Here is a 19,188-nt window from a genome sequence, read left to right as displayed (position 1 = left end):
GTAGTGGTGGTGGTGGTGGCCGGGCTTGTGGTGGTGGGCCTCAAGGTGGTCGTGGTGGTTGGGTCTGAGGTGGTAGTGGTGGGTTTTGGGCTTGTCATAGCAGTGGTGGTGGTCGGGCTCGAGGTGGTGGTGGTGGGGCTCATAGTGGTGGTGGTCGGGCTTGTAGTGGTGGTGGTGGTGGAGGTGGTCGGGCTCGAGATGGTGGTGGTCAGCAGCGTGGTGGTGGTATTGGCTGCAAACATGGCTGCTGTGATTTGGATGGTGGTAGTAGTTGAAGTAGTGCTGATGGTCGTGGTTGCGTTGGGTGCCATGTTCATCCCGGAGGCCGCAGTTACTCCAGCGCTCGCGGTGTCCTCAGGGCTTGTGGCAGCGCCTGCGTACAGCGTGAGCGCGGCTCAGCCAATTCCTCCCTGGTGTTATCACCTCTCAGGTGTGGGCAAGGACTTCCCCGTTCCTCTCTGTTCCCCACAGTCCCTGTTCTCGCCTCCCCTCCGGGTCACTCTCTCACATGAGCTGCCCGCACTTTCCCTCCCGCAGCGGCCCCACCTTGCCCTCTGGCTTTCCCTTCACCCCGTCCTTCCTTCCCTGTGTCCTCACCCCTCCACCTTCTGCCTCTCTTTTGCTTTCTCCCCACGCCCTCCCCAGGCCTGTTTACACGCCCGTGCAGTGTACAAGGCGCGGTGGGGTGAGGACGCACGTGAGCACCTCGGGAGCTTCACGTGAGGACAGAGACAGCTGGGATGACAAATACTTGGCCTCCACTCCCCCTTTGTCACTGCCGGCACCCCAGAGAAGGGAGTTGTGTGGTGTCCCCATCCCCGTCCCCAATGTCCTTGTCCCTGTTGTTGTCTCTAGCCCTGTCCCCAACGTCCCTGTCCCCATCCCCACCAGGATGGTGCCACCTCGGGCTGTGGAGGCTGACTCCCCTCTCAGCCTCCCCAATGCACCCCGAGGAGATGCCTCAGGAGAGGCCGCCCCCTCCCACCCCCCACATCTGCGTTTCAGTGCCGCCTGGCCGGGCTCCACTCACCCACTGCAACCCTGTGGAGGAGGAGGAGGAAGAGGAGGAGGAAGATCCAGGTGCAAGACCCCATCTTGGTGACCCCCAGCCCCCCAGTGCCACCGGCAGCATCCCGGTGCGGAGCCATGCCTGGGGCAGGAGTGGCAGTGGGGAACTTTGCCCCCCTGCAGGGAGGAGCCATGCGTCCCTGCCTGGAGCTGTCCCAGGGCAAGGAATTAACAGCCCCAGGCATGCTGGAGCCATCCCAGTACAAACCAGTGCCACCAGTGCCTTAGTAGTTATTTCTGGGGAATTGGAGCAGGTCTGGCCATCCCCGTACAAACCAGTGACACCAGTGACTTGATAGTTATTTATTTGGAATTGGAGGGGGTCCAGCCCTATGCAGCAGGAAGGGGGGGGGGGTTCCTGACCCTTAAAGTGACCTGTGGGGGGGGAACACCCTGGAAATGACGTCATGGCCCCCCAAAGTGAGGTCATCACCAGGACAGCAGGGCCAGGACCAGTATGTGCAAGCAGAGGTGGGGGCCAAATGAAGTGTTACAGGAAGGGTGGGGGTCATGACCTTAAAAGGCAGGGTCACGACCCCCAACTTGAGGTCATGACCACCCCCGAAAAGCAGGGGGGGTATCCCACAGTGCTGTGTGGGTCCCTGGGGGAGGACCAGCCTCCTGGTGTCCTCCCCTCCCTGCTCAGAGCTGAGTGGTGATCCTCTCTGGCCTCTGGATCTGGACCTGGGGGGGATTTTTTGAGGGGGGGAGTCAAATGGTGAGTCCATGAGAGGGGTGATGGTGCCCCCCCATATGCTCCCCCCTCCTTGGGTGGGTGGGGGACCTACCTGTGCCGAGGTGTCCACGGACTGCAGGTCAACCCGCATGGTGTCCTCACGGGCACCTGTGGGGTGAAGGAGCTCAACGGGGGTGCCCCGGGTGGGGGTCCCACCAACCCCCCATCCCATCATCCCATAATGGGAGTCAGTAGGTTCCTCCCCCTAACCCCATACCTTCATTCTGAATGGTGAAGCCCCCAGGGAGGCTCCAGTTTTCATCCTCTTCCTCGTACCAGTGCTGCTTGGTCTCCGTCAGGTCTCTGGACCTGGGGGGTATAGAGACTGTGACATTGGGAGTGGGCCTGGAGGCAACTGGGGGGTCTTAGAGGCACCGGGGGGGGCAAGCCCCACTCCATCAGGACCACCAGAGGTGGGGCCAAGCACCACAGATGGGTGCACTTGAGGACTTCCATGGATGGAGACTCAACAACTGGAGACTCCACAGAGGACCTCCATGGACAGAGGAGGGCCTCTACTTGTGGAGGTCCTCCCATGCCTAATGCCTCCCCTCCCCACCCCCTGGGGTTTCCCCACCTGTCTGACAACTTCTGCCTCTTGGCCCTGAAGAGGAAGGCAGCGAGGATGAAGATGACCAAGCACAAGGCTGCCACGGCCAGGCCCATGCCCACGGCCATCTTGCTGACCCGGCTCTTGCACCGATCGCCCTGGTACCAGTAGAGGTTGGTCTCACGGCAGCTATGGGGAGGAGATGTGGGGCTGAGCGTGGTGCTGAGACCCCCAGCCCGGCCCCTGGTCCTTTGGTGGGGCCAAGAGCACCAGTCAGGGCCCTGGAGGTATCCCTGAGGTTGTCCCTGTGGTCCTTACAAGCACTGGGGGCCGCTCAGGGTGAGCTGGCACTGCCCCTCGTTGCAGTCGATGGCGCCGGCGGTGTTGGCCGAGCAGTTGGACACGCAGCTGAGGCCGCTTTTGGTGGTGTTGGGGTAGTAGAAGTCCTCGAAGCCCTTGGGTGCGACCTGGCGGCAATATGCTGCGGAGGGGATAGGGGTTGGCCAGGGGGAGATGCCCCTGGACCCCCACCCATAGTTTAACACAAACAACCCACCCCACGGGCTCACCCGTTGCGTTGAACTCAAACGAGGGTTGGGTGATTGTCACTTCGGAGGCGTTGAAGCAGAAGCTGCCTGGGAAGGAGAGGGACAGGCTGCTTGGAAGAGCCCCGGGCCTCAGGGGTCCTCAGGGCCACAACCCTGTCCCTGGAGGCCCCAGCTCTGCCCCAGGCCTAGGCCCGAATGGATCCCCAGGGCCTCAACCATGTCCAGGAGTCCCCAACCCTGTTCAAAGGGCCCCAAGCCTGTCCTCAGAGGCCAAAACATCGTCCCCAAGGCCTAGGCTCGAACGGTTCCCCAGGACCCCAACCCTATCCTCGGAACACTTCAACCATGCCCCCAAGGCCTAGGCCCAAAGGGGTACCAAGGGCGCAACCCTGTCATGGAGGACACAACCCCATCACGAAGGGCCCCAATCCCGTCACGGACTGCCCCAACCCCATCCCTGGGGACCCCATCCCTGTCCCTGGGGGGCAGAGGCTCACTGTTGTCAGTGCAGTTTTGCTGCTGGGCCGCTGCTTGGATGATCTCCTCCTTCACATTCTTGGTGACGTTATTGATCTTCTCCGTGGTATCGGCGGTCACCAGCAGAGCGACGATGATGGTGTGATCCACCACGATGCTGCCCGGCCTGAGGGGACACCCCAATGCCCGTTGGTGTAGCCTCAATGCCAGTTGGAGCATCCCAATGTCCCCTCATCATTGACCAACATGAGGCCAGTTGGAGCACCCCAATACCAGTTGGAGCACCCCAATGCCCACTGGAGCACCTCAGTGGCAATCGGAGCACCCCAATGCCCACTGGAGCACCCCAGTGGCAGTCCGAGCACCCTGAAACCCTCTCCCAGAGGCCAGCAGCCCAACACTCACGACAGACTCAGGATCTTGATGCCCTGGTAGCCTTCAATGTTGCGGTAGAAGATGTCCATCTGGAAGAGAAGGAGGCTGCAGGCCGGGTATCGGGGCCCCGTTCCTTCCCCACCTTGGGGTTCCCCCAAAACAAGCACACCCCTAACAAGGACGGAGAAGACCCCATGGGGGAACGAGCATCGTCCCACCTGCTGGGTGAAGCTTTGGACGAAGTTTTGGTAGGCGGTAGAGCTTTCGTTTCGGAGGTCCTCGGAGAACTCCTGGTTGGTGACCCGCAGCTCCACGCTCACAGACACGTTGGTCTCTTTGGTGGAAGGCAGGAGATGAGACTCAGGAGCAGGAGAAGACAACCTCAGCACCCTGGGCATTGCTGCTGAGCCCTGCAGGGCACTAATGAGCCTTAATGGCCCCAACTGGGCTCACCTGGGACCTCCAGCCTCTGCTTATTGCTGCAGGGGGGGCATTTAAGGGCAGGCCCCCAGCCCTCTGGAGCTGTGCTGAGGGGGATCCGCTCCTGGGCTGCTTCTGTCTGCTGCTTGGACCTCAGCTGTGGTTCTCTGCCCTGCCCTATGTTTCTCCCTGCACCTTTGGGTGCTGTGAGAGCTTGTGGTGGTTGGGGAACTCCTTACCCACACCTTTGGTGCTGTAGGACTTTGTGCTGGTTGGGGAAGACCTTGCCGACAACATTGGCTGCCCCAGGATAACACCCAGGTTGGAGAACTCAGTGCCAACACTTTTGGGTGCTCTGGACCCATGCCTTGGTTGAGGTCCATGCCTGTGGCCATGGTCACTCCTGACTTGCCCTCCCTGTGACCACTCCCGGTTCTCCCCAGATTTTGCACAGATTGGGGTGGAGGTGGGCGCAGAGGGCTTCATACCAGCTTTGGTCTCGATGCTACTCTCGCCGTAACTGCAGGTGTTGCCTGTGTATCCCGGGGGGCACACGCAGTTGCCGTTGACCCAAGTGCCTCCATTTTCGCAGACCCCTAGAAAAGACCGTGCGAGGTGGGGCTGGGAGGTGCAGGGTGAGAAACCTGCCCTGGGGGCAGCCAAGGGTGGGAGGGACAGTACCTGGGGTAGTGGTGGTTGGGCTCGTGGTGGTGGTCGTGGTGGTGGTGGTCATGGTCGTGGTGGTGGTAGTGGTCGGGTTCGTAGTGGTGGTGGTCGGGTTCGTAGTGGTGGTGGTGGTCAGAAGCGTGGTGGTGGTGGAGAGTGTGGTTGCGGTGGTGGTGCCAGTGGTGTTCATGGTTGTGTTGCTGGCACCAGTGGTCATCATAGTGGTAGCTGTGGGACTGGTGGTAGTGCTGGTGCCAGGGGTGGTCATTGTGATGGCTGTGGTGGCAGTTGTTGGGACGGTGGTGGTACCAGGAAAGGTTATGGGGCTGGTGGTGGCACTGGTGGTGGTTGTGGAGTTGTTGGTGGCTCCAGAAGTGGTTGTGGGGCTGTTGATGGTCATGGTGACAACTGTGGGGCTGGTGGTGGTGCTTGGAGTGGTTGTGGCATTGGCCGTGGCGCTGGTGGTGGTTGTGGCACCTGTGGTGGTTGCAGTGGTCCCAGGGCTGGTGGTGGTAGCAGGGAAGGTCGTGGATAGGGTGGTGGTGCTGGTGGTGGTCGTGGGGATGGTGGTCGTTCTGGTGGTGGTTGTGGGGCTGTCGGTGGTGCTGAAGGTGATAGTGGCATTGGTTGAGGCACTGATGGTGGTTGTGGCATTGGTTGTGGTGGTGGTTGTGGGGACACCTGTGATGGTTGTCATGGGGCTGACAGTGGTGCTGGGGGTAGTCGTGGCATTGGTCGAGGCGCTGGTGGAGGTCGAGGCACTGGTGGTGGTCGTGGGGACACCTGTGATGGTGGTTGTGGGGCTGGCAGTGGTAGGGGTGGTACCCGGGGTGGTCAAGGGACGGGTGGTGATGAGGGTGGTAGTGTAAGGGAGAATTGTGGTGGTGGTCGGGATTGGGTTGGTCGTGGTTGGGTGGCTAGGGCTGATGGAGGTGGTCACTGTGGTGTAAAATGCACAAGTGGTGGTGCTGGTCGCGGTGGTGGTTGTGGTGGGGGCCATGGTTGTGGGCACTGAACTGGTCATGATTGCTGTGCTAGGAGAAGGTGTGGGTGTGGAAGAAATGTCTGGAGAAGTGCTGGTGGCGGTTGTAAGGGCGCTGGAGCCAGTGCTGGTAGTGATGGCGGTGGTCGTGGGGATGCTGCTGGTGGGGGCGCTAGGGGAGTCAGGGGTCGAGGGGGTGACAGAGGAGGTCAGGGTTGAAGTGAGGGTAGAGGCAGAGGGGGTTGGGGACAAGGCAGAGGAGGTTGAGGCAGGAAAGGTCGGTGTGGAGGGGTCGGTCAGGATCGGGGAGGAGGTGGAGGAGGTCAAGGCGGAGGGGGACAGGGTTGAGGTGGGGAAGGTCAGGGTCGTGGTGGTGGGGGAGGTCATGGTGGCAGGGGAGGTTGGGGTGGAGTCAGAAGAGGACGGTGTCGAGGCAGAGGAGGATGGGGTCGAGGGGGAGGGGGATGGGGTCGAGGTGGGGAAGGTCGGGGTCGTGGTGGCAGGGGAGTTCGGGGTCGAGGCAGAGGGGGTTGAGTCAGGGGGGGTTGGGGTCGAGTCAGGGGAGGGCGGGGTCGAGGCAGAGGAGGCCAGGGTCGAGGTGGGGAAGGTCAGGGTCGTGGTGGTGGTGGAGGTCATGGTGGCAGGGGAGGTTGTGGTGGAGTCAGAAGAGGACGGTGTCGAGGCAGAGGAGGATGGGGTCAAGGGGGAGGGGGATGGGGTTGATGTGGGGAAGGTCGGGGTCGTGGGGGGGGGGGAGGTCGGGGTCAAGTCAGGGGAGGTCGGGGTAGAGGCGGAGGGGGATGGGGTCGAGGCGGAGGGGGACGGGGTCGAGGCGGAGGGGGACGGGGTCTTGGTGGCAGGGGGGGTCGGGGTCGAGGCAGAGGGGGTCGAGTCAGGGGGGGTTGGGGTCAAGTCAGGGGAGGCCGGGGTCGAGGCGGAGGAGGTCAGGGTCGTGGTGGTGGGGGAGGTCATGGTGGCAGGGGAGGTTGGGGTTGAGTCAGGGGAGGACGGGGTCGAGGCAGAGGGGGACGGGGTCGAGGTGGGGAAGGTCGGGGTCGTGGTGGGGGGGGAGGTCGGGGTCGAGGCAGAGGGGGACAAGGTCGTGGTGGCAGGGGAGGTCGGGGTCGAGGCAGAAGGGGTCGAGTCAGGGGAGGCCGGGGTCAAGTCAGGGGAGGACGGGGTCGAGGCGGAGGAGGCTGGGGTCGAGGTGGGGGAGGTCAGGGTCGTGGTGGCGGGGGAGGTCATGATGTCAGGGGAAGTTGGGCTGGAGTCAGAAGAGGACGGTGTCGAGGCAGAGGAGGATGGGGTCAAGGGGGAGGGGGATGGGATTGAGGTGGGGAAGGTCTGGGTCGTGGTGGCAGGGGAGGTCGGCGTCGAGTCAGGGGAGTTCGGGGTAGAGGCGGAGGGGGACGGGGTCGAGGCGGAGGGGGACGGGGTCGTGGTGGCAGGGGAGGTCGGGGTCGAGGCAGAGGGGGTCGAGTCAGGGGGGGTTGGGGTCAAGTCAGGGGAGGCCGGGGTCGAGGCGGAGGAGGTCAGGGTCGTGGTGGTGGGGGAGGTCATGGTGGCAGGGGAGGTTGGGGTTGAGTCAGGGGAGGTCGGGGTCGAGGCAGAAGAGGATGGGGTAGAGGGGGAGGGGGATGGGGTTGAGGTGAGGAAGGTCGAGGTCGTGGTGGCACGGGAGGTCTGGGTCGAGGCAGAGGGGGTTGAGTCAGGGGGGGTTGGGGTCAAGACAGGGGAGGCCGGGGTCGAGGCGGAGGAGGCCAGGGTCGAGGTGGGGGAGGTCAGGGTCATGGTGGTGGGAGAGGTCATGGTGGCAGGGGAGGTTGGGGTGGAGTCAGAAGAGGACGGGGTTGAGGCAGAGGAGGATGGGGTCGAGGTATGGAAGGTCGGGGTCGTGGTGGCAGGGGAGGTTGGGGTCGAGTCAGGGGAGGTCAAGTCAGGGGAGGCCGGGGTCGAGGTGGGGGAGGTCAGGGTCATGGTGGTGGGGGAGGTCATGGTGGCAGGGGAGGTCGGGGTTGAGGCAGAAGTGGATGGGGTCGAGGGGGAGGGGGATGGGGTTGAGGTGGGGAAGGTCGGGGTCGTGGTGGCAGGGGAGGTTGGGGTCAAGTCAGGGGAGGTCTGGGTCGAGGCGGAGGAGGTCTGGGTCGAGGCGGAGGGGGACGGGGTCGAGGCGGAGGGGGACGGGGTTGAGGTGGGGAAGGTCGGGGCCGTGGTGGTGGGGGAGGTCATGGTGGCAGGGGAAGTTGGGGTGGAGTCAGAAGAGGACGGTGTCGAGGCAGAAGAGGATGGGGCTGAGGGGGAGGGGGATGGGATTGAGGTGGGGAAGGTTGGGGTCGTGGTGGCAGGGGAGGCCGGGCTTGAGGCAGAGGGGGTCGAGTCAGGGGAGGACGGGGTCGAGGAAGAAGATGATGGGGTCGAGGGGGAGGGGGATAGGGTTGAGGTGGGGAAGGTCGGGGTCGTGGTGGCAGGGGAGGTCGGGGTCGAGTCAGGGGAGGTCGGGGTAGAGGGGGACGGGGTCGTGGTGGCAGGGGAGGTCGGGGTCGAGGCAGAGGGGGTCGAGTCAGGGGGGGTTGGGGTCAAGTCAGGGGAGGCCGGGGTCGAGGCGGAGGAGGTCAGGGTCGTGGTGGTGGGGGAGGTCATGGTGGCAGGGGAGGTTGGGGTTGAGTCAGGGGAGGACGGTGTCGAGGCAGAGGAGGATGGGGTTGAGGGGGAGGGGGATGGGATTGAGGTGGGGAAGGTCTGGGTCGTGGTGGCAGGGGAGGTCGGCGTCGAGTCAGGGGAGTTCGGGGTCGAGGCGGAGGGGGACGGGGTCGAGGCGGAGGGGGACGGGGTCGTGGTGGCAGGGGAGGTCGGGGTCGAGGCAGAGGGGGTCGAGTCAGGGGGGGTTGGGGTCATGTCAGGGGAGGCTGGGGTTGAGGCGGAGGAGGTCAGGGTCGTGGTGGTGGGGGAGGTCATGGTGGCAGGGGAGGACGGGGTAGAGGTGGAGGAGGACGGAGTAGAGGCGGAGGAGGACGGGGTTGAGGTGGAGGGGGACAAGGTCGTGGTGGCAGGGGAGGTCGGGGTCGAGGCAGAGGGGGTCGAGTCAGGGGGGGCTGGGGTCAAGTCAGGGGAGGCCGGGGTCGAGGTGGGGGAGGTCAGGGTCGTGGTGGTGGGAGAGGTCATGGTGGCAGGGGAGGTTGGGGTGGAGTCAGAAGAGGACGGTGTTGAGGCAGAGGAGGATGGGGCTGAGGGGGAGGAGGATGGGATTGAGGTGGGGAAGGTCTGGGTCGTGGTGGCAGGAGAGGTCGGGGTCGAGGCAGAGGGGGTCGAGTCAGGGGGGGTTGGGGTCAAGTCAGGGGAGGCCGGGGTCGAGGCGGAGGAGGTCAGGGTCGTGGTGGTGGGGGAGGTCATGGTGTCAGGGGAGGTTGGGGTTGAGTCAGGGGGGGACGGGGTCGAGGCGGAGGGGGACGGGGTCGAGGCGGAGGGGGACGGGGTCGAGGTGGGGAAGGTCGGGGTCGTGGTGGTGGTGGAGGTCATGGTGGCAGGGGAGGTTGGGGTGGAGTCAGAAGAGGACGGTGTCGAGGCAGAGGAGGATGGGGTCAAGGGGGAGGGGGATGGGGTTGAGGTGGGGAAGGTCGGGGTCGTGGTGGGGGGGAGGTCGAGGTCAAGTCAGGGGAGGTCGGGGTCGAGGTGGAGGAGGACGGGGTCGAGGCGGAGGGGGTCGAGTCAGGGGAGTTTGGGGTCAAGTCAGGGGAGGCCGGGGTCGAGGCGGAGGAGGCTGGGGTCGAGGTGGGGGAGGTCAGGGTCGTGGTGGTGGGGGAGGTCATGGTGGCAGGGGAAGTTGGGCTGGAGTCAGAAGAGGACGGGGTCGAGGCAGAGGAGGATGGGGTCGAGGTGTGGAAGGTCGGGGTTGTGGTGGCAGGGGAGGCCGGGGTTGAGGCAGAGGGGGTCGAGTTAGGGGAGGATGGGGTCGAGTCAGGGGAGGTCGGGGTCGAGGTGGAGGATGTCTGGGTCGAGGCGGAGAGGGACGGGGTCGAGGTGGGGAAGGTCGGGGACGTGGTGGTGGGGGAGGTCATGGTGGCAGGGGAAGTTGGGGTGGAGTCAGAAGAGGACGGTGTCGAGGCAGAGGAGGATGGGGTTGAGGGGGAGGGGGATGGGATTGAGGTGGGGAAGGTCTGGGTCGTGGTGGCAGGGGAGGTTGGCGTCGAGTCAGGGGAGTTCGGGGTCGAGGCGGAGGGGGACGGGGTCGAGGCGGAGGGGGACGGGGTCGTGGTGGCAGGGGAGGTCGGGGTCGAGGCAGAGGGGGTCGAGTCGGGGGGGGTTGGGGTCGAGTCAGGGGGGGTTGGGGTCAAGTCAGGGGAGGCTGGGGTTGAGGTGGGGGAGGTCAGGGTCGTGGTGGTGGGGGAGGTCATGGTGGCAGGGGAGGTTGGGGTGGAGTCAGAAGAGGACGGTGTCGAGGCAGAGGAGGATGGGGTCAAGGGGGAGGGGGATGGGGTCGAGGTGGGGAAGGTTGGGGTTGTGGTGGCAGGGGAGGTCGGGGTCATGGTGGTGGGTGAGGTCATTGTGGCAGGGGAGGTCGGGGTCGAGTCAGGGGAGGTCGGGGTCGAGTCAGGGGAGGCCGGGGTCGAGGTGGGGGAGGTCATGGTGGCAGGGGAGGTTGGGGTGGAGTCAGAAGAGGACGGGGTCGAGGCAGAGGAGGATGGGTTCGAGGTGGGGAAGGTCGGGGTTGTGGTGGGGGGGGAGGTCGGGGTCATGGTGGTGGGTGAGGTCATTGTGGCAGGGGAGGTCGGGGTCGAGTCAGGGGAGGTCGGGGTCGAGTCAGGGGAGGTCGGGGTCGAGTCAGGGGAGGCCGGGGTCGAGGTGGGGGAGGTCATGGTGGCAGGGGAGGTTGGGGTGGAGTCAGAAGAGGACGGGGTCGAGGCAGAGGAGGATGGGTTCGAGGTGGGGAAGGTCGGGGTCGTGGTGGCCGGGGAGGTCGGGGTCGAGGCAGAGGGAGTCAAGTCAGGGGAGGCTGGGGTCAAGTCAGGGGAGGATGGGGTTGAGGTGGAGGAGGATGGGGTCGAGTGGGAGGGGGACGTGGTCGAGGTGGGGAAGGTTGGGGTTGTGGTGGCAGGGGAGTTTGTGGTCGACGCAGAGGGGGTCGAGTCAGGGGATGTCAAGGTCGAGGGGGAGGGGGACGGGGTCGAGGGGGAGGCAGAGGGGGTTGAGTCAGGGGAGGTTGGGGTCAAGTCAGGGGAGGACGGGGTTGAAGCGGAGGGGGACGGGGTCGAGGGGGACGGGGTCGAGAGGCAGGGGGATGGGGTCAAGGGGGAGGGGGAGGGGAACGAGGTGGAGGAGGTCAGGCTCAAGAGAGAGGGGGTCCAGGTGGAGGTGGTCGGGGTCCAATCTGAGGGGGACGAGGCGGAGGAGTTTGAGGAGATAGAGGTGGAGGGGGTCAGGGTTAAAGCAGAGGAGGATGAAGGGAACGGGGACGAGGCAGAGGAGAACGAGGAGGAGCGGGATGGGAACAAGGTGGAGTCAGGCAGGGACAAGGTGAAGGCGGATGAGGAGTAGTTCGAGGTCAAGGTTCTTGGGCATGTTGTGTTGCCACATTCTTCAGCGCTTCCTGCGGACACAGTGAGCGCGGCTCAGCCATGCAGCCTCCCTTCCAGTCGCTGTTTGTCAGACTTGGGCGATAATGTCCCCTGTCCCTTCCCTTTTCTGGACCCCACATCTGTGACCTCCAGGTCAGAGCCTCGTGTGATCCATCCCCTCCCCATCCCGTCCTGCACCTGTCTTTCCCCTTCGCCTCCTCTGTCCTTCCCCATGTCCTCGCTCCTCCACCTCCTGCCTCCCTTTCACTTTCTCCCCACACCCTCCCCGTGCCCGTTCGCACGCCTGTGGGGTGTGCACAGCTCAGCGGGGTGAGGACACACGTGTGTGCACCTCCAGAGCCTCACATGGAGATGGGGACAGCTGGGAGGACCAATTCTTGGCCTCCACTCCCACTTGTCACCCCGAGATAGGGGTTTGTGGGGTTTACCCATCCCTGACACTAGTGTCTTTGTCCCTGTCCGTGTCTCTGTCCCCGTCCCCAATGTTCCTGTCCCTGTCCACACCAGGACAGTGCCACCCTCGGGCTGTGGAGGCCGATTCCCCCCTCAGCCTCTCCAACACATCCCAAGGAGAAGTCTCAGGGGAGGCCACCCCCTCCCACTCCCCATGGCTGCATTTCGGTGCCCCCCACCCGGTCTCCACTCACCCACTGCATCCCCACAGAGGACGAGGAAGAAGAGGAGGAGGAAGGCCCGGGTGCAAGACCCCATCTTGGTGACCCCCAGCCCTGCGGCGCTGCCGGCAGCATCCCGGTGCGGAGCCATGCCTGGGGCAGGAGTGGCAGTGGGGAACTTTGCCCCCCTGCAGGGAGGAGCCATGCGTCCCTGCCTGGAGCTGTCCCAGGGCAAGGAATTAACAGCCCCAGGCATGCTGGAGCCATCCCAGTACAAACCAGTGCCACCAGTGCCTTGATACTTATTTATTTGAATTGGAGGGGGTCCAGCCCTATGCAGGGGGAAGGGGGGGTCCTGACCCTTAAAGGGATCTGGGGGGGGATGGGGACGACACCCTGGAAATGACGTCATGGCCCCCAAAGTGAGGTCATCACCAGGAGAGCAGGGCCAGGACCAGTATGTGCAAGCAGAGGTGGGGGCCAAATGAAGTGCTACAGGAAGGGTGGGGGTCGTGACCCTAAAAGGGAGGGCCACGATCCCCAACTTGAGGTCATGACCCCCCCAAAAGCAAGGGGGGGTATCCCAAAGTGCTGTGTGGGTCCTGGGGGGGGGGGGGGAGGCAGCCTCCTGGTGTCCCCCCCCTCCCTGCTCAGAGCTGTGTGGCGATGCTCTCCGGCCTCTGGATCTTGACCTGGGGGAGTGAGGTGGGGGTTAAGGGGGGGGGGGGGGGTTGTTACATGGTGAGGTCATGACAGGGGTGGGGGTGCTACCCCTATGTGTCCTCCCCCCCCCATGTCCCTCCCCCCCCCCCCCAAGTGGGTGGGGGATTTACCTGTGCCGAGGTGTCCACGGACTGCAGGTCAACCCGCATGGTGTCCTCACGGGCACCTGTGGGGTGAAGGAGCTCAACGGGGGTGCCCCGGGTGGGGGCCCCAACAACACCCCCAGCCCATCATCCCATCGTGGGGGTCAGTGGGTTCCCCCCCTCCAACCCCATACCTTCATTCTGGATGGTGAAGCCCCCAGGGAGGCTCCAGTTTTCATCCTCTTCCTCGTACCAGTGCTGCTTGGTCTCTGTCAGGTCACTGGACCTGGGGGGGGCATAGAGGCTGTGTCATAGGAAGTGGGCCTGGAGGCAACTGGGGGGACTTGGAGACACCAGGGGGTCTTGGAGGCACTGGGGAGGCCAGGCCCTGCTCCATCAGGACCACCAGAGGTGGGGCCAAGCACCATGGATGGGTGCACTTGAGGACTTCCATTGATGGAGACTCTACAACTGGAGACTCCATGGAGGACCTCCACAGACTGAGGAGGACCTCTACTTGTGGAGGTCCTCCCGTGCCCACCGCCTCTTCCTCCCCACCCCCTGGGGTTTCCCCACCTGTCCAACAACTTCTGCCTCTTGGCCCTGAAGAGGAAGGCGGCGAGGACGAAGATGACCAAGCATAAGGCCGCCACGGCCAGGCCCATGCCCACGGCCATCTTGCTGACCCGGCTCTTGCACCGATCGCCCTGGTACCAGTAGAGGTTGGTCTCACGGCAGCTGTGGGGAGGAGATGTGGGGCTGAGCGTGGTGCTGAGACCCCTGGCCCGGCCCCTGGCCCAAGAGCACCTGTCAGGGCCTTGGAGGTGTCCCTGAGGGTGTCCCCATGGTCCTTACAAGCACTGGGGGCCGCTCAGGGTGAGCTGGCACTGCCCCTCGTTGCAGTCAATGGCGCCGGCGGTGTTGGCTGAGCAGTTGGACACGCAGCTGAGGCCGCTTTTGGTGGTGTTGGGGTAGTAGAAGTCCTCAAAGCCCTTGGGTGCGACCTGGCGGCAATATGCTGCAAAGGGAACAGGGGTTGGACAGGGGGAGATGCCCCTGGACCCCAACCCATGGTTTACCACAAACAACCCACCCCGCGGGCTCACCTGTTGCGTTGAACTCAAACGAGGGTTGGGTGATCATCACTTCGGAGGCGTTGAAGCAGAAGCTGCCTGGGAAGGAGAGGGACAGGCTGCTTGGAAGAGCCCCTGGGCCTCAGGGGTCCTTAGGGCCCCAACCCTGCCCCCGGAGGCCCCAACTCTGCCCCAGGCCTAGGCCCGAATGGATCCCCAGGGCCTCAACCATGTCCAGGAGTCCTCAACCCTGTCCAAAGGGCCCCAAGCCTGTCCCCAGAGGCCACAACCTTGTCCCCAAGGCCAGGCCCAAATGGTTCCCCAGGGCCCCAACCCTATCCTCGGAACACTTCAACCATGCCCCCAAGGCCTAGGCCCGAAGGGGTCCCAAGAGCCCCAACCCTGTCATGGAGGACACAACCCCATCATGGATGGCCCCAATCCCTTCATGGAGGGCCCCAACCCTGTCACAGAGGACACAACTCCATCTGGGAGGACCCAGCCCCATCCTTGGGGACCCCAACCCTGTCCCTGGGGGTCAGAGGCTCACTGTTGTCAGTGCAGTTTTCCTGATGGCCTGCTGCTTGGACAATCTCCTCCTTCACATTCTTGGTGACGTTATTGATCTTCTCGGTGGTATCGGTGGTCACCAGCAGAGCGACGATGACGGCGTGATCCACCACGATGCTGCCCGGCCTGAGGGGACACCCCAATGCCCGTTGGTGTAGTCTCAATGCCAGTTGGAGCATCCCAATGTCCCCTCATCATTGACCAGCATGAGGCCAGTTGGAGCACCCCAATACCAGTTGGAGCACCCCAATGCCCACTGGAGCACCTCAGTGGCAATCGGAGCACCCCAATGCCCACTGGAACACCCCAATGGCAGTCCGAGCACCCTGAAACCCTCTCCCAGAGGCCAGCAGCCCAACACTCACGACAGACTCAGGATCTTGATGCCCTGGTAGCCTTCAATGTTGCGGTAGAAGATGTCCATCTGGAAGAGAAGGAGGCTGCAGGCTGGGTATCTTTGCCCCACTCCTTTTCCTCACACGTTCCTTCCCCACCTTGGGGTCCCCCCAAAACAAGCACACCCCTAACGAGGATGGAGAAGACCCCATGGGGGAACAAGCAGTGTCCCACCTGCTGGGTGAAGCTGCGGACGAAGTTCTGGTAGGCGGTGGAGCTTTCGTTTCGGAGGTCCTCGGAGAACTCCTGGTTGGTGACCCGCAGCTCTACGCTCACGGACACGTTGGTCTCTTTGGTGGAAGGCAGGAGATGAGACTCAGGAGCAGGAGAAGACAACCCCAGCACCCTGGGCATTGCTGCTGAGCCCTGCAGGGCACTAACGAGCCTTAACGGCCCCAACCCGGCTCACCTGGGACCTCCAGCCTCTGCTTATTGCTGCAGGGGCAGCATTTAAGGGCAGGCCCCCAGCCCTCTGGAGCTGTGCTGAGGGGGATCCACTCCTGGGCTGCTTCTGTCTGCTGCTTGGACCTCAGCTGTGGTCCCCTGCCCTGCCCTATGCTTCTCTCTGCACCTTTGGATGCTGTGGGAGTGGTTGTGATGTTTGGAGAGCTCCTTACTCACATCTTTTGGTGCTCCAGGACAAGGCACTGGTTGGAGCACTCCTTACCCACACCTTTGGGTGCTGTAGGAGCTTGTGCTGGTTGGGAAACACCTTGCCCACAATGTTGGGTGCCCCAGGATAACACCCTGGTTGGAGAACTCAATGAACCTTTGGGTGCTGTGGACCTATGCCCTGCTTGAAGTCCATGTCCATAGTCACTCCTGACTCCCCCTCCCCATGAGGAAGCCCCCCTCCTGGTTCTCCCCAGAAGATTTGCCCCCCTGTGGGCTGGACGTAGGTGCAGAGGGCTCCATACCGGCCTTGGTCTCGATGCTGCTGTCGCCATAACTGCAGGTGTTTCCCGTGTATCCCGGGGGGCACACGCAGTGGCCGTTGACCCAAGTGCCTCCGTTTTCGCAGACCCCTGGAAAAGACCGTGTGAGGTGGGGCTGGGAGTTGTGGGGTGAGGAACCTGCCCTGGGGGCAGCCAAGGGTGGGAGGGGTGGTACCTGGAGTAGTGGTGGTGGTGGTCAGATGCGTGGTGGTGGTGATCGGGCGTGTGGTGGTGGTGGTCGGACGTGTCGTGGTGGTGGTCGGACGTGTGGTGGTGGTGGTCGGGCACGTGGTGGTGGTGGTCGGGTGCGTGGTGGTGGTGGTCGGGTGCGTGGTGATCATCGTTGGGTGTATGGTGGTTCTGGGGAGTGTGGTGGTGGTGGGGTGTGTGGTGGTGGTGGGGAGTGTGGTGGTGGTCAGCTGGTTGTTGGTGGGGGGGGGCATGGTGGTGGTACTGGTTGGCTGGTTGTTGTTGGTAGTGGCTGTTTGCATGGTGGTGGTCAGTGTGGTGGTGGGGAGCATGATGTTGGTGGTAGTGGGGAGTGTGGTGGTGCTGGTAGTGGGAAGCATGGTGGTGGTGCTGGTTGGCTGGGTGTTGGTGGTGTTGGCTGGGTGCGTGGAGGTTGGGAGCATGGTGGTGGAAGTGGGGAGTGTGGTGGTGGGGAGTGTGGTGGTGGGGAGTGTGGTGGTGGTGGTTGGCTGGGTGTTGGTGTTGGCTGGGTGCGTGGTGGTGGTGGTCAGTGTGGTGGTGGGGAGAGTGCTGGTGGTGGTGGTGGTGGTGGGGAGAGTGCTGGGGGCAGTGGGAAGAGTGGTGGAGGTCGGATGCGTGATGGTGCTGGGGAGCGTGGTGGTGGTTGTTAGGTGTGTGGTGGTCAGGGCTGAGGGTGAGGCGAAGGAGTCAGAAGTTGGGGCACTAATGGAGGAGGTCAGGACTGAAGCGGTTACCGAGGAGGTAGGGCTTGAGGTGGTGACGGAGGGTGCTGGAGTAGAGGCAGTTGTGGAGGAAGTTGGGCTCGAGTCAGTGAAGGAAGACACTGGGCTTGAGGCCATGACGGTGGAGATAGGGCTTGAGGTGGATGCCCAGGAAGATGGGATCAAAGCAGTTGCAGAAGAGGTGGTGTTGACAAAACCAAAGGAGGAGGGGGGGCTTAAGGATGTTGTGCTCGAGACGGTAAAAGAAGAGGTTTCGAGTAAATTGGTTGCAATGGAGCTTAGCATCGAGGAGGTGGCAGAGGAGGTCAGGCTGGTGGTGGTGGTTGTGGAGGTGGTGAGGGCCGTGCTCGAGGATGTAGGACTGGAGGCCGTGACCCAGGAGGTTGAGGTCGAGGCAGTGTAAGTGGAGGACGGGCTCGAGGGGGTGACAGTGGTTTCCAGACTTGAGGAGGTTGCAGAGGATGTGGATGTGGAGGCCGTGCCCGAGGTTGTTGGACTTGAGGCGGTGACAGAGGGTGTGGAAGTCCAGTCGGCGACCGAGGAGGCCGAGATTGAGGTGGTGGGAGTGGAGGACGGTGTGGAGGCCGTGACAGAAGATTGCATAGTCGAGGCGGTTGCTGAGGAGATTGAGGTCGAGGCCGTGAGTGAGGCTGTGGACCTTGAGGCAGTGACAAAGGAGGTCGGGGTGGAGGTGGTGACAATAGAGGTTGGGGAAGTGGAGGTGCTGACAGTGGAGGACGGGCTCGAGGAGGTACCAGAGGATGCTGGACTGGAGGCTGCTGAGGAGGAGGTCGGGCTTGCGGTGGTTGTGGACGTGATCGAGGCCGTGCTCGAGGATGTTGGACTTGAGGCGGTGACCGAGGAGGTTGAGGTTGAGGCCGTGTGAGCGGAGGACAGGCTCGTGGCAGAGACTGAGGTTGAGGCCGTGCCTGAGGATGTGGAAGTCGAGGCCGTGACGAAGGAGGTCGGGGTGGAGGCGGTGACCGTAGAGGTTGGGGTGGAGGTGCTGACAGTGGAGGACGGGGTGGAGGCGCTAAGAGAGGATTGCAGACTCAAGTCTGTGGTGGAGGAGGTGGAGGCCGTGCCCAAGGATGTTGAACTTGAGGCCGGGACTGAGGAGGTTGGACTAGAAGCGATGACCGAGGAGGCTGAGGTTGAGGTGGTGGGAGTGGAGGACGGTGTCGAGGCTGTGACAGAGGATTGCAGACTGGAGGCGGTTGAGGAGGAAACTGAGGTCGAGGCCGTGCCTGAGGCTGTGGAGCTTGAGGCAGTGACAAAGGAGGTCGGGGTGGAGGCGGTGACAATAGAGGTTGGGGAAGTGGAGGTGCTGACAGTGGAGGACGGGCTCGAGGAGGTACCAGAGGATGCTGGACTGGAGGCTGCTGAGGAGGAGGTCGGGCTTGCGGTGGTTGTGGACGTGGTCGAGGCCGTGCTCGAGGATGTTGGACTTGAGGCGGTGACCGAGGAGGTTGAGGTTGAGGCCGTGTGAGCGGAGGACAGGCTCGTGGCAGAGACTGAGGTTGAGGCCGTGCCTGAGGATGTGGAAGTCGAGGCCGTGACGAAGGAGGTCGGGGTGGAGGCGGTGACCGTAGAGGTTGGGGTGGAGGTGCTGACAGTGGAGGACGGGGTGGAGGCGCTAAGAGAGGATTGCAGACTCAAGTCTGTGGTGGAGGAGGTGGAGGCCGTGCTCAAGGATGTTGAACTTGAGGCCGGGACTGAGGAGGTTGGACTAGATGCGATGACCGAGGAGGCTGAGGTTGAGGTGGTGGGAGTGGAGGACGGAGTCGAGGCTGTGACAGAGGATTGCAGACTGGAGGCGGTTGAGGAGGAAACTGAGGTCGAGGCCGTGCCTGAGGCTGTGGAGCTTGAGGCAGTGACAAAGGAGGTCGGGGTGGAGGCGGTGACAGTAGAGGTTGGGGAAGTGGAGGTGCTGACAGTGGAGGACGGGCTCGAGGAGGTACCAGAGGATGCTGGACTGGAGGCTGCTGAGGAGGAGGTCGGGTTGGTGGTGGCTGTGGAGGAGATGGAGGCTACGCCTGAGGATGTTGGAGTTGAGGCCGTGTCCGAGGATGTCGGACTAGAGGCGGTGACCGAGGAGGTTGAGGTGGAGGCCGTGTGAGTGGAGGACGGGCTCGAGGTAATAACAGAGGCTGCTGGACTCGAGGCTGCTGAGGAGGATGTGGTGGTGGTGGTGGTTGTGGAGGTGGTGAAGGCCGTGCTGGAGGGTGTAGGACTTGAGGCGGTGACCCAGGAGGTTGAGGTCGAGTCCATGTGAGTGGAGGACGGGCTCGAGGACGTAACAGAGGCTGCTGGACTGGAGGCTGCTGAGGAGGAGGTCGGGCCGGTGGTGGTGGTTGTGGAGGTGGTGAGGGCCGTGCTCGAGGATGTAGGACTGGAGGCCGTGACCCAGGAGGTTGAGGTCGAGGCAGTGTAAGTGGAGGACGGGCTCGAGGGGGTGACAGTGGTT

At 63.5% G+C, this 19,188-nt stretch overlaps 2 protein-coding genes across 2 annotated transcripts; both read right to left on the bottom strand.

Moving 5' to 3' along the window:
• Window positions 1–1,418: 1,418 nt before the first annotated feature.
• On the bottom strand, window positions 1,419–4,907 carry LOC310888295 (mucin-3A-like; the record flags this gene model as incomplete). The annotated part of the gene is made up of 9 exons (XM_083814889.1): window positions 1,419–2,113; window positions 2,382–2,543; window positions 2,673–2,835; window positions 2,924–2,989; window positions 3,400–3,545; window positions 3,785–3,843; window positions 3,973–4,164; window positions 4,583–4,770; window positions 4,856–4,907. 9 exons carry the CDS (start codon window positions 4,905–4,907, stop codon window positions 1,993–1,995), a joined length of 1,149 nt encoding a protein of 382 aa, XP_083671015.1. The 3' UTR covers window positions 1,419–1,992.
• Window positions 4,908–11,999: 7,092 nt separating this feature from the next.
• LOC310888320 (mucin-3A-like) lies at window positions 12,000–16,166 on the bottom strand. Its single transcript, XM_083814913.1, has 11 exons — window positions 15,965–16,166; window positions 15,772–15,879; window positions 15,029–15,144; window positions 14,824–14,882; window positions 14,439–14,584; window positions 13,922–13,987; window positions 13,671–13,833; window positions 13,392–13,553; window positions 13,010–13,101; window positions 12,843–12,898; window positions 12,000–12,701 (listed from the first exon to the last, which is right to left on the bottom strand). Exons 1-11 carry the CDS (start codon window positions 16,128–16,130, stop codon window positions 12,660–12,662), a joined length of 1,176 nt encoding a protein of 391 aa, XP_083671039.1. The 5' UTR covers window positions 16,131–16,166; the 3' UTR covers window positions 12,000–12,659.
• Between the last annotated feature and the right edge of the window lie 3,022 nt (window positions 16,167–19,188).

This window comes from Anser anser (genome assembly GCF_964211835.1).
Source record: "Anser anser genome assembly, chromosome: 33".
NCBI lineage: Eukaryota > Metazoa > Chordata > Aves > Anseriformes > Anatidae > Anser > Anser anser.
The sequence above is the reverse complement of the archived record's forward strand: the minus strand, read 5'-3'. Positions and strand labels throughout refer to the sequence as shown.